The sequence below is a fragment of the Schistocerca cancellata genome, chromosome 3, assembly GCF_023864275.1.
Source record: "Schistocerca cancellata isolate TAMUIC-IGC-003103 chromosome 3, iqSchCanc2.1, whole genome shotgun sequence".
Taxonomy (NCBI): Eukaryota; Metazoa; Arthropoda; class Insecta; order Orthoptera; family Acrididae; genus Schistocerca; species Schistocerca cancellata.
Genome location: NC_064628.1, coordinates 683,908,707 through 683,923,248, shown reverse-complemented (window position 1 = coordinate 683,923,248; position 14,542 = coordinate 683,908,707). Strand labels below are relative to the sequence as shown.

The following is a 14,542-nucleotide window of genomic DNA, read 5'->3' as shown; positions in this document are numbered from 1 at the left end:
GCGGTAGTATCGCGTACGTAAGTTATAAAGGGGCAGTGTATTGGCGGAGCTGTCGTTTGTATTCAGATGATTCATGCGAGATGATGTCTGACGTGATCATGGCCTCACGACGGGAATTAATAGACGCTAACGCGGAAGGGTAGCTGGAGCTAGACACATGGGACATTGCATTTCGGAAATCGTCAGGGAATTCAGTGCTGCGGGATCCAAAGTGTCAAGTGTGTGCTCAGAATACTAAATTTCAGGCGCTACCTCTCACCACGGACAACGCAGTAGCCGACGGCCTTCACTTAACGTCCGAGAGAAAAGACGTTTGCGTAGAGTTGTAAGTGCTAACAGACAAGCAATACTGAAATAACTGCGGGACGTACGACAAACGTATCAGCTAGGACAGTGTGGCGAAATTTTGGGTTAATGGACTGTTGCAGCAGATGCCCGACACGAGTACCTTTGCTAAAGCCGTCGGCACACGGACCGTGCATCCGAACGTTGAGCGTTGAGCGTACCCAGTTTCTGACGTCATAGCGTGGAATAGCACGTTCGGGAGTCTTTCCGAACGTGCAGAGCAATATCTGGCATGTCAGTTATTCTGAGCGTGCGGCTGAGCGTTGACCAATGAGATGGCACAACGCCACCTACGTCACACGCACGCCGTCTCCCTTCAGTACAGAGTTGTGAGTCGCCATATTGGCATTCGTTAGAGTCTATACGTATGTATGCCGTTTCTGAGCACCAGTAAACTGAGAATCACTGGAAAACCCGTTGTTAGCTGTGTGATTCGTTCCAATAAAATAATGAGAAACATCGTATTCATGGCAACAGAATTATTGTAATGAGCGTATTATGAGAGTAGGCTATTAGAAGTTAGCGACACACTGAAGATCCACCCAAAACGCATTGTTCTTAGTGCAATTTGTTATAATTAAATTCCAATTAATAACATAATTATCTTCGATTAACGTTTTTAGCAAGGGGTAACACAATATCTTTAAGGAATAGTAGCCTGTTGCTGGTTTAGGGTAATGAGTAACGGCTTTGCCTAGAGACGAATTATTGGTAGGGCGGGGGTTCGCGTCCTCTTACTCCTAAACATTTTTTTTTCTTAAAATTCGCGTTTTTATTTAGTTCTCACACATTATGGTTAGTTTTATATAATTATATGCTGTAACATTTGATGTTATGTAAATATAAGTTCACCTTTTTTTGAGGGGTGACTTTGTTGGTTTGGCTTAATCTACAGGACAGCTTGCGCTACTTGTAAAAAGATATTTTGCTCCTTTTTCATTTACGCTTCGTAATTCACATGTTGCAAAGATTCTGCTACTGGGTAGGAACAGTGATCAAGTAAACTGACTTGGGGTTTTACTAAAATCTGCGAATGATGAAATAATGTTTATCTTATGCGGAGAAGTATTCCAAATTTGTACCGCACTGTATGTAATGGAACTTTAAGCCTGTGCCCTTATTGATTGGACATGGTACTATCCTTTTCCTGGACGATGGAAGAAATGTGCGTTTTAATAGAGCTAACGTGGGAATTTTACTCGCGCCCCTTGAGTAAACAGTGTGATTTACGAACTAGAAACATCCCTCAAACTGCCGCTGGAGTGCGTTGCGATGGCGTATACCACGTTGGTACCCACGTACCGTATGCACAAGTCGCATCGTGCCTGAGCGTTCAGCAGCACGTTGAACTTGGCACGCTCAACGTTAACGTTCGACAGTACGGTCCGTGTGCCGACGGCTTAACAGCACAAGATCGCCTGCAATGCCCCTCCTGGGCTCGAGGCCATGTCATTTGGACCCTAGACAACCGTGGACCGGTCAGATGAGTCCCCATTCCCGTTGGTAAGAGTTGATGATAAGGTTCGAGTGTGGCGTAGACCCCACGAAGCCATGGAGCCAAGTTGTCAACAGGGCACCATGCAAGCTGGTGGTGGATCCGTAGTGGTGTGGGTTATGTTTATATGGAATGGACTGGATTCTCTGGTCAAATGGTTCAGATGGCTCTGAGCACTATGGGACTTAACATCTGAGGTCATCAGTCCCCTAGAACTCAGAACTACTTAAACCTAACTAACCTAAGGACATCGCACACATCCGTGCCCGAGGCAGGATTCGAACCTGCGATCGTAGCGGTCGCGCGGTTCCGGTTCCAGACTGAAGCGTCTAGAACCGCTCGGCCACACCAGCCGGCGATTCTCTGGACCAAATGAATCAAATGGTTCAAATGGCTCTGAGCACTATGGGACTCAACTGCTGAGGTCATTAGTCCCCTAGAACTTAGAACTAGTTAAACCTAACTAACCTAAGGACATCACAAACATCCATGCCCGAGGCAGGATTCGAACCTGCGACCGTAGCGGTCCGGCGGTTCCAGACTGCAGCGCCTTTAACCGCACGGCCACTTCGACCGGCGACCAAATGAATCGATCTTTCCTTGGAAATGGTTATGTTCAGCTACTTGGAGAGCATATGCAGCAATTCACGTACTTCATGTTAAATAACGATGGAACTTTTATGGATGGCAATGTGCCATGCCGCTGGGCCACAATTTTTTTGCGATTGGTTTGAAGAACATTCTGGACAATTCGAACGAATGGTTTTGCCACTCAGATATCCCGACATTAATCTAGAGGTCAGTTCGTGCACAAAATCCTGCTCCGGCAGCACTTTCGCAATTATGGGCTTTACAGACAGCATAGCTCAATATTTCTGCAGAGGACTTCCAATGACTTGCTGAGTCCATGCTACTTCGGGATGCTGCGCTATGAAGGGCAAAAGGAGGTCCGACACTAGATCAGGAGGTATACTATGATTTTTGTTACCTCAGTGTAAACTAACGCGTAGAGCTACATCAGATCAGTCCTCGGTCTAAAGACTATAACAATAATAATTGCTGATTAAAAGCTCTCGCATCTCAGGTTTCGTCAGAAAATGGTGGTAATGACACTCGTATAACATCCGGCTGGAAAACCTGGAGCTTTTCATTGTACTTCTATCCAAAATTATTTATTTATCGCTGAATTTTAAATTCCGTTGAGCTTTATTGAACACAGTAGCCGAATCCGGTACTGTAGCTTGTGCAGGTGCTCTCAACACGTTGGTAATCGTTTCGTACTTTGATGGTGCAAGACTTTTCATTGCCAGTATCTGACAAGCAAAAAAATGGTTCAAATGGCTCTGAGCACTATGGGACTTAACTTCCGAGGTCATCAGTCCCACTGGGTGTTGTGTGATGTCCTTAGGTTAGTTAGGTTTAAGTAGTTCTAAGTTCTAGGGGACTGATGACCATAGCTGTTAAGTCCCATAGTGCTCAGAGCCATTTGAACCATTCATCAGTCCCCTAGACTTAGAACTACTTAAACCTAACTAACCTAAGGACATGACACACATCCATGTCCGAGGCAGGATTAGAACCTGCGAGCGTAGCGATAGCGCAGTTCCAGACTGTAGCGCCTAGAACCGCTCGGCCACTCCGGCCGGCTTTGACAAGCAACTGTGATGTAAAAGTGGTTATGTAAATTAAAGCAACGTTGATGTAAAGTGGTGATGTAAATTATTCGTTCAGCAGCTACGTCAATGTGGTGGATTAAATTTCAAACCACTCCACATTATTCCAGACGACACTATCGTTGGAGTAGCAGTTAATTCATTTGCCACGGCGGCCATTATTATGTGGAAAACTTCCTTAAAAATATCTACCACAGACCCACAGCCACATTTTAACAGAATGTTTCATTTCATTACCGGTTTGACAAATACAGATCCATTCATTGCCAAATTTCGGTATGCAATGTGTTGCTCAGGTACGTAATCCATATCCATTAAAAACAAAAAGAACCATTTCGCAGCAAAAACTTTGTCATCCCAGCCTACGTTAATTTGCTACAAGACGAGTGTTAGAACAATTTTAGAGTCCAGTACCACTCTCCGCTTGTTTACGACACACTTACAGAACGTATGAAAAATCTTTACCAGAGGAAAATACTGGAATTAGCCACTTAAGCTGCCGAGTTACTAGGGTATGATCACGCGGTGTAGGTATGTTACGGGCACAGCACTTGAAGTAGTTATCAAAATTACCAGTTCTCTCTGTATCATAACTTGGCTAGCCTATTCAGTTCTGGGACAAATTCAGTGGCCATTTATTGACGCTTCGCTTAACCACCCGCTTAAGAGACTATTTAAGACGGTATTATTGAGGTGTGTGTAGACAATATATCGCTTTCCCTAAGAGCAGTATCGGCTTTCGAGACCGCAGCTCCCACTTCTCCTTCCAGCAGCTCCTGTGTTTTCCTCATGGGGTCGGAAGAATAGCACTGAACTAGTCTACCCAAGTAAAAAGTCCTTAGCGCAACTCGTAATTCTATCCAGGTCCCCCACAGAGCAGGCAGACACGCTTAGATAATCGGGCGTATGGTCGGATCCCGGTGTCCAACGAGCAAAACATTACGGCTAATATGTAGCAACGATTTGATGCACTGAAAAACTGCCTGCCAGTTGCCTTTTGGATATTGATATCTGACCACACTTCCGGTAATTGCTTTCTCAGTACTCAAAATATAAACCTACGGATCTAGGTACGTATATTTGAGATAGCATACTATACAGAAGATCTGTGACAAAACTAATTTATGCCCAAATACTCTCTCAGTACTGTACGAACTTTCAGAAGTCATTGTCTAACCGTAACACGTGCACTAATTTGCTGTCTTCCACCGAAATGTACTAATAGCCGCAAACAGACTCCAGGAAGTCTTTTTCGTGGGATCTTCCCCAGTATTTGCCTAAGGAAACAACGGAAAACAGAAATCTGAATGTCCAGTCGACCATCTGAACCTCCCAGCTACTGTGCCACCTCTTGCGCTGTGTAAACAGTCCACTGCGACGCAAAAAAAGCAACCAGCGTCTTGATTCATTGACAAGTACTTTACTTAACTTTCTAATTGATCGCAAGCGTGCAGGCTTACAGACCGCACACTCTGTTTGGTAAGTCAAGCGGGAACGATTTTTCTCTGGCGTTGCGGTCGATGCAGTTGATCGGGTTTTTACGCAGAAAAACATGGCTCGTTCTTTCCATTTGCGAGTCCAACGCAACAGCACCTGTCAAGCAATGTTTTACAGCGTAACAACCGTCGGAAACAAGATCTGCTACGAGAAGCGGACAGCAGAAAATGTTCCAGGGAGGATGCGAGTTGTCATCGGTGCTCTTGTTTTGGTCCCTGTCGCTTCAGTATATATACAACTCTCTAGTAGCTTCAACAGCGGTGCTGGCCGAGCGTGGGAAAGGAACTGGGAAACCTATGCGCTACACGCGACCTGTTAAACGGATAGAGAAAATCGTATGTAAGACCAAGTGGTCTCCATAAATATAACGCCACACACAAGAAAATGGCACGCGAATAACCAGACGACTTGTTCACGTATGTTACTTGCTGTAACAGCCCACCTGTCACAGTGACATGTGCCTGTGAAGGTCAGGTTGCACCGTTTCAGCATCTAAAAATAGAAACTCGTAAAACAATTATACTGATGGAATATTAAATATGAATCCTATTCGAAAAGTAAGATCCGTTAATTTTTTAATTTGTATGGTCATATTGTCCTCTATTACTTTATAATTATTGAAAATGCTTCAATTCCATTTTGGCGACTACAATAGAATGCGAGTTGTGTCACTAAACGCATTACATTTTATTGAAATAAAACATCATCAAAGAAAGACACAAATGATGAAACAAACAAACCGAAGCACAACAATACATATAAGCAGCACAATCATAAGAAAATGGCATACAAAGACCGATTACAGTACATTCACATACAAAATACGTAATATATTTAAAAAAAAGGGGGCATAAACACTTCCTACAAAACAAAGAACTCAGTACAGAAACCGAAACCAAACAGATACCAACTTATTTGCAGAGACTGAAAAAAAATCTACATTGAGACGACTGACAGGACATTTGAGACAAGATATAAAGAGCGCATGAGAGCATGAAAATACAGTACAAACCATTCAACATTTTCAGACCACATTAAACAGTAATGCCGTAGGCCACAAAAACAGAAAAAAGATATGGACGTCATAAAATGAGTAAAAACTGACATCTCTTCCATTTTCAAGAAAACTTTCAGATACACGAAGCATTAACCAACAACAAACAGTTACTCAATGACCAGATAAAAGTTGGCAACTAGAAACGGTATAAAATAATTGAAAAAATCGCATAATGACAGGAAAAAAAACATTTTTTCCGTTCCCATCACACTCTCTCACCCTCTACACCTCCCCCTTTCCTTTCACCTCTTGCTCCTCACCCCTTTTTCCCTTTTCCTCCAATACTCTCTCCATTCCACTACTTTTTTCTTACTGTACACTCATCATTGAAGCCCCCTCCCTCCCTCCACAAACACACACATACTCACCATTCGTGCCTTCGTCATTACACCTTCATTTCTCTTACACATTAAGTAAATACGCAATAGCAAAATTACGCGATATAACAAACATATTAGGAAATGAGACACTTAAAGTAGTAGATGAGTATTGCTATTTGGGGAGCAAAATAACTGATGATGGTCGAATTAGATAGGTTATAAAATGTAGACTGGCAACATTTCTAATGGAGAGAAATTTGTTAACATCGGTAATCGATTTAAGTCTCAGGAAGTCGTTTCTGAAAGTTTCTGTGCAGTGTGTAGCCATGTATGGAAGTGAAACTGGCCGATAAATAGTTTAGACAAAAAGAGAATAGAAGCTTTCGAAATGTGGTGCTGCAGAACGATACTGAAAATTAGATGGGAATATCACGTAACTAATGAGGAGGTACTAAATAGAATTGGGGACAGGAGGAATTCGTGGTACAACTTGGCTAGAATACGGGATCGGTTGGTAGGACATGTTCTGAGGCATCAAAGGATCACTAATTTCGTACTGGAAGGCAGCGTGGAGGGTAAAACCCGTACAGGGAGACCAAGAGATGAATACACTAAGCAGATTCAGAAAGATGTAGGTTCCAGCAGGCACTGGGAGATGAAGAAGCTTGCACAGGATAGAATAGCATGGGCAGATGCATCAAACCGGTTTCTGGACTGAATACCACGACAACAACAACAAACATATGACGTATCGTAGAGGAAGAGAAAAATTTTATGTCAAAGAAAGAACTAGCGGCCAAGTTAATAATGCTACACAAAACACGCGAGGCATATTTAGTCAGGAAGATACAAACAAACAATAGTGGTGCTACATTAGGACCTGTTACTCATCAAGAAATGCATAGTTCTGCAAAGTTATGCGGTATTAGGCCAGAAACAACACTGCCAGACGAAGAAATATTTCAAAAATGTCCAAGCAGAGGCGATATGAGCGAAAACCAGACATAAAATACCGTAGGTGAAATCAACAGCTTTTTTAGCGAACTTTATTTCGACCCAGAAAACAAACCGAATTGTAAATATCTTTCATTACAAACCATTGATGATGTTTTATTTCAATAAAACGAAACGCGTTTGCTGACATAAACACGCATATACACTTCAAAATACAGAGAATAATTAAAAACATCCTAGGCAAGTGGCCCTTTTCTCTCCGACCAATATCGCCTCCAGCCTGAGCTACACTCTATACACTCCGCGAGTTAAACACCTCATTGGACCATCACTGATCTAGACGCTTTGGTCGTTAGTTACAACACTTCGCAATTAAAATATCTTCAGTAAGTTTCGTTAATTTATAAAACGCCATTACTCTAAAGGCTTTTTTCTATATGTACAACTTAAACGTAAAACTAGCTGCTTTTGTTCCACCTAATTGCCTCCAACTTTAGGGCACTTTCCATATTGAACAGCGAGTTTTTCAGTGGTCTCGTTGTACAATTTTGCCACGTGTGGCTAAAGTATCCGTTAACACTATTCTTTAACTCATCGCCATCTAAAAACGGCTGTGACGTCAGGTATTGTTTCAATTCTGGAAACGGGCGAAAATCACTGGCTGATAAATCAGGGCTGTTCGGAGGATTCTTAGACGAAACTTTTAAATCAACATTTAGGAAGGTGCGAGTACTGCAGCGCGCGGCCTATCACTATTATGCACTAAAACGATGCCAGAACTCAGCAGCCCACACCTTTGTTCTGGATGGCCCTTTTGAGTTTATTTAGGGTTTCCCCGTAAATTTCGAAGTTCAGTATATTACAGCTCAATAAATCCAACAAGGTGTACTCCGTCTCTATCCCAAAAAAATTTTCATCGGTTTTCGTGCACAAAATTTTTCACGAAACTTTAAAGGTTAGCTAGTGTGACCGCGCTCCGTTCAAAGGTTAATCTCCAAATTGGCATAAGCAACCTATGTTTCATCCGAAGCCAGAAGATGACTGAGGAATTCGTTTCGTTCTACATCGTACCCTATCAGAAACGTTAATGCGGTTCCCATCCTCTTCATTAGCTGGACACCAGTCAGAAGCTTTGGGTCCCTTCGTCCACAAAACATCTGATTATCAAAGTTATAAGTCACAATTTCGTACAAAACTGAGGATTTTGGAACATATACTGTGATCGAACATTATGAATCACCTCGAAGAAAACGATTTATTGACAAATAGCCATCACGTATTCAGAAAACACCGTTCTCGTGAAACGCAACTAGCTCTTCATTCTCACGAAATAATGAGCACTATAGACAGGGGACGTCAAATTAATTCCATATTTGTAGATATCCAGAAGGCTTTTGACATGGTTTCTCACAAGTGACTTCAAATTAAATTGCGTACCTACGGAGTATCGTCTTAGGCGTGTGACTGGATTCGTGATTTCCTGTCCGAAAGGTCACAGTTAGTTGACGGAAGGTCATCTAGTAAAACAGAAGTAATATCTCGTGTTTCCCAAGAAAGTGTTACAGGCCTTCTATTGTTCCTGATCTACATAAACGATTTAGGAGACAATTTGAGCAGTCCTCTGATAATGTTCGCAGGTGATGGCGACATTCACCGTCATGTAGAGTCATCAAATGATCTAAACGAATTGCAAAATGATTTAGACAAGATATCTGTGACATTCACCGTCATGTAAAGTCATCAAATGATCTAAACGAATTGCAAAATGATTTAGACAAGATATCTGTATGGTGTAAAAAGTTGCACCTGACTCTAAATAATGAAAAGTGTGAAGTCATGCTCATGAGCACTAAAAATAATCTGCAAAATTTCAGTTACACAATATATCATACAAATTTAAAAGCTGTAAACTCAACTAAATACTTAAAATATTGAAATTGGAACAGTCACATAGATAATGTTGTTGGGAAAGCAAACCAAAGACTTCGATTTGTTGACAGAACACTTAGAGAATGTAACAACTTTACCAACGAGACTGTTTACACTACGCTTGTCCGAACTCTTCTGGAGTATTGCTGTGCAATGTGGGATCCGCATGAGATAGGTTTGACGGAGGACATCGAAAAAGTTCAAAGTAGGGCAGCACGTCTTATATTATCACGAAATAGGGGAGAGAGTGCCACGGACATGATACACGAATTGGGGTGGAATTTATTAAAAGAAAGGCTTTTCTCGTTGTGGCAGGATTCTCATAAAATTTCAACCAACAACTTTCTCCTTGGAAAGTTAAAATATGTTTTTGGCGTCCACCTACATAGGGAAAAAGGATCATCACAATAAAATAAGAGAAATCAGACCTCGCACAGAAAGTATTAAACGTTAGTATTTCCCGCTGCTCGAGAGCCGAACGGCAGAGAAATAGCTTATAGGTGGTTGAATGAACCCTCTGCCAGGCTTTTAATTGTGAATTGCAGAATAATCATGCAAATTTAGATGTAGATCGTACCTCATCGGAAACATTAATGCGAATCCCATCATCTTCGCTTCGTGGGCAGCAGCCAGAAGCCTTGAGTCCCATCGGGCACGATATTTGTGATTACCAAGCTTCAATGTCGAACAACGCTGTCCGTGATATCTGAGGAAAACTGTCACACTATTCTGCAGACATGAATTGTCATTTTTTAAAAATTCTTTGTTTAACCTTTGAAACAAATTCATTTGTCACACCCGGTGATCGTCCACTTTATTCTTCATCATGGACATTCGTCTGACCTTCCCAAAACAAACGGCACGATTTTCTTACAGCACTATCAGACATAATGTTCTCTGGGCATACTGTACGCAGTCCACTATGAAGATCTACAGCTTTCAGGTTATAACACGTAATTCAAAAGCGATTGGACTTCCTGTGATGGCGGTCACTGAGTTACAGTTACACTGCAAACAACAGTTCAGTAACCTCTCCGCGGCACTGCCAAACTCGTACCTAGCCGGGCGACACAGCTATGTTGAAATCTCTCCGCTACCCCCAGTCCACAGCACACCGAACAGCATCGGAATATACTTCTGGAACTGTCCTTGTAGTATTCAACTTTAACGCAGGCATTCTGTGTTCTGCATAATTAGTGGACCGCACCCTTTTCGCCATCCACGCCAGCAACCGAGTACGAGTCATTAAACATGGAGTTATCCGTTAATCAAACTGATTCGGTGTATTCAAAAGCAAGGTGGTAACATTAAGAGTGCAATGGAAATTTCATTGTTACATGTAGAGGAGACAGCACATCGGTGGAAAGACTACACCGAGGGCCTCTGTGAGGACGAAGACTTGACCAATCAAGTGATAGGTGAAGAAACAGGATATACAAAAGACAGGATTACAGTATTACAATCCGAATTTAAAAGAGCTCTGGAAGACTTAAGATCGAATAAGGCAGAAGGAATAGATAACATCCCATTAGTATTTCTAAAATCTTTGAGGGAAGTGGCAACAAAACGACTATTCACGTTGGTGTGTAGAATGTATGGGTCTGGCGAAATACCGTCTGACTTACGGAAAAGTACCATCCACACAATTCCAAGACTGCAAGAACTGTAAAGTGCGAGAATTATCGCACAATCTGCTTAACAGCTCATGCATCCAAGTTGCTGACAAGAATATTTTACAGAAGAATGGAAAAGAAAACTGAGGACGTGTTAGATGACGATCAGTTTAGCTTTAGGAAAGGTAAGGCACCAGAGAGGCAATTCTGGCGTTGCGGTTAATAATCGAAGCAAGACTAAAGAAAAATCAAAACACGTTTATAGGATTCCTAGACCTGGGAAAAGCGTTCGCAAATGTAAAATGGTGCAAAATGTTCGAAATTTTGAGAAAAATAGGGGCCAGCTACATGGAGAGACGCGTAGTATACACTATGTACAATAGCGAAAAGGGAATAATAAGAGTTGACGACCAAGAACGAAGTGCCCGGATTAAAAAGGATGTAAGACAGGGATGTAATCTTTCACCCCTACTGCTCAATCTGTATATCGAAGAAGCAATGATGGAAATAAAAGAACAGTTCAGGACTCGAATTAAAATTCATGTGAAAGGATATCAATGAGACGATTCACTGATGACATTGCTATCCTAAGTGAAAGTCATCATCATCATCATCATTTAAGACTGATTATGTCTTTCAGCGTTCAGTCTGGAGCGTAGTCCCCCTTATAAATTTCCTCCATGATGCCCTATTCAGTGCTAACATTGATGCCTCTTCTGATGTTAAGCCTATCACTTCAAAATCATTCTTAACCGAATCCAGGTATCTTCTCCTTGGTCTACCCCGACTCCTCCTGCCCTCTACTGCTGAACCCATGAGTCTCTTGGGTAACCTTGCTTCTCCCATGCGTGTATCATAAGTGAAAAGTGAAAGTGAAGAAGAATTATACAATCTCCTGAATCGAATGAACAGTCTAGTGAGTACAAAATATAGATTGAACCTAAATACACTCCTGGAAATTGAAATAAGAACACCGTGAATTCATTGTCCCAGGAAGGGGAAACTTTATTGACACATTCCTGGGGTCAGATACATCAAATGATCACACTGACAGAACCACAGGCACATAGACACAGGCAACAGAGCATGCACAATGTCGGCACTAGTACAGTGTATATCCACCTTTCGCAGCAATGCAGGCTGCTATTCTCCCATGGAGACGATCGTAGAGATGCTGGATGTAGTCCTGTGGAACGGTTTGCCATGCCATTTCCACCTGGCGCCTCAGTTGGACCAGCGTTCGTGCTGGACGTGCAGACCGCATGAGACGACGCTTCATCCAGTCCCAAACATGCTCAATGGGGGACAGATCCGGAGATCTTGCTGGCCAGGGTAGTTGACTTACACCTTCTAGAGCACGTTGGGTGGCACGGGATACATGCGGACGTGCATTGTCCTGTTGGAACAGCAAGTTCCCTTGCGGGTCTAGGAATGGTAGAACGATGGGTTCGATGACGGTTTGGATGTACCGTGCACTATTCAGTGTCCCCTCGACGATCACCAGTGGTGTACGGCCAGTGTAGGAGATCGCTCCCCACACCATGATGCCGGGTGTTGGCCCTGTGTGCCTCGGTCGTATGCAGTCCTGATTGTGGCGCTCACCTGCACGGCGCCAAACACGCATACGACCATCATTGGCACCAAGGCAGAAGCGACTCTCATCGCTGAAGACGACACGTCTCCATTCGTCCCTCCATTCACGCCTGTCGCGACACCACTGGAGGCGGGCTGCACGATGTTGGGGCGTGAGCGGAAGACGGCCTAACGGTGTGCGGGACCGTAGCCCAGCTTCATGGAGACGGTTGCGAATGGTCCTCGCCGATACCCCAGGAGCAACAGTGTCCCTAATTTGCTGGGAAGTGGCGGTGCGGTCCCCTACGGCACTGCGTAGGATCCTACGGTCTTGGCGTGCATCCGTGCGTCGCTGCGGTCCGGTCCCAGGTCGACGGGCACGTGCACCTTCCGCCGACCACTAGCGACAACATCGATGTACTGTGGAGACCTCACGCCCCACGTGTTGAGCAATTCGGCGGTACGTCCACCCGGCCTCCCGCATGCCCACTATACGCCCTCGCTCAAAGTCCGTCAACTGCACATATGGTTCACGTCCACGCTGTCGCGGCATGCTACCAGTGTTAAAGACTGCGATGGAGCTCCGTATGCCTCGGCAAACTGGCTGACACTGACGGCGGTGGTGCACAAATGCTGCGCAGCTAGCGCCATTCGACGGCCAACACCGCGGTTCCTGGTGTGTCCGCTGTGCCGTTCGTGTGATCATTGCTTGTACAGCCCTCTCGCAGTGTCCGGAGCAAGTATGGTGGGTCTGACACACTGGTGTCAATGTGTTCTTTTTTCCATTTCCAGGAGTGTATAACATGTGGTGATCAGTATCCAAGCAATGTTCGGCAACAGCAGATCTACTTGGATGCTGTAATCGTGTGTGCCGTTTATGTTCAGTACATCGGTCCTCCACGGTCCTGATAGTTTGACCAATATATGTCATGCCGCAGCTACAAGGAATGCGATATACACCCGCCTTACGCAGACCAGGATCTTCCTTAACAGAGCTCAAAAGCGCTCTGATTTTAGATAGAGGTCGGAAAACACATTTTACATCGTATTTCCGTATAATACAACCGATCTTGGAAGTGTTTCCTACGTAAGGCAAATAGCCAATAGACTTAGGTGTCGACTCAGAATTATCATCAATCACCCGATATACAGTTGGTCGATAGCGCAACGCACGTTCAATCTGTCTATCACTATAACCATTTTGACGAAACGTAACTTCAAGATGGGACAGTTCAGCTTGCAAAGTCTCAGCGTCAGAAACGACACGTGCCCTTTGTACCAAGGTACGAAGTACCCCTTCACGCTGAGCCGGATGGTGACAACTATTAGCGTGCAAGTACAAGTCGATGTGAGTACGTTTCCTGTAGACTGCATGTCCCAATCATCCATCATCCTTTTTCTTTTCATTTTCATTACATTTGGTATTCAGCTCACTTTGTACCTGTACCACATGTCCTCAGTAAGAATGAACGCTGGATTGAATGAATGTCCAAACACATGCCACTTGGTGAATTCGAACTGGGGCCGGCGCTCCTCCCAAAAGTCACATATGCGATGTGCGCGGCAGTTCAAGTTAATCGCAAAAATTTCAGGATCGAGGTCCAGCGGCTTACTCGGTGTACGTCTGTGAGGTTGAGGTGGTGAGCGACCGCCACGGGCCTTCCAGCAGAGCAGGGCGTGCTGCTCATCCCCAGAGGCGCCGAGCCGACCTGCACCAGGCGCCCGTGAAGCGCCCGCTGCTGCCGCACCAGTCGCTGCCACGCGTCCAGCCGCCCTGCACCACAAATGCCAAGTTACCAATTGTCTACCGCTAATTAGTCCTCCTGGTCCCCTGAAAATAACCTACGTAACTCAATTGTGGCATTTTATGCTACAAATCTGCGACACTGCGCCAAACACACACACACGTACGTTGAGGTGACAGCAGTCATTGGATAGTGATATGCACGTATATAGGTGGCGGTAGTGTCGTGTACACAAGGTATAAAACGGCAGTGCATTGGATGTGCTGTCGTTTTTACTCATGTGATTCACGTGAAAAGTGTCCGACGTGGTACGTGTAAGGATAATTGATCATTTTATATCAT

General features: G+C 43.9%; 1 protein-coding gene across 1 annotated transcript in view; it reads right to left on the bottom strand.

Annotated features, from left to right (window-relative positions):
• The window catches only part of LOC126176509 (glutamate receptor ionotropic, kainate glr-3-like), a 131,280-nt gene extending 127,503 nt beyond the window's left edge, over positions 1 to 3,777 (bottom strand). Inside the window, exon 1 of the mRNA XM_049923665.1 lies at positions 3,751 to 3,777. Coding sequence (XP_049779622.1) covers positions 3,751 to 3,777 — 27 coding nt within the window. The remainder of the gene's footprint in view (positions 1 to 3,750) is intronic.
• Positions 3,778 to 14,542: the final 10,765 nt, after the last annotated feature.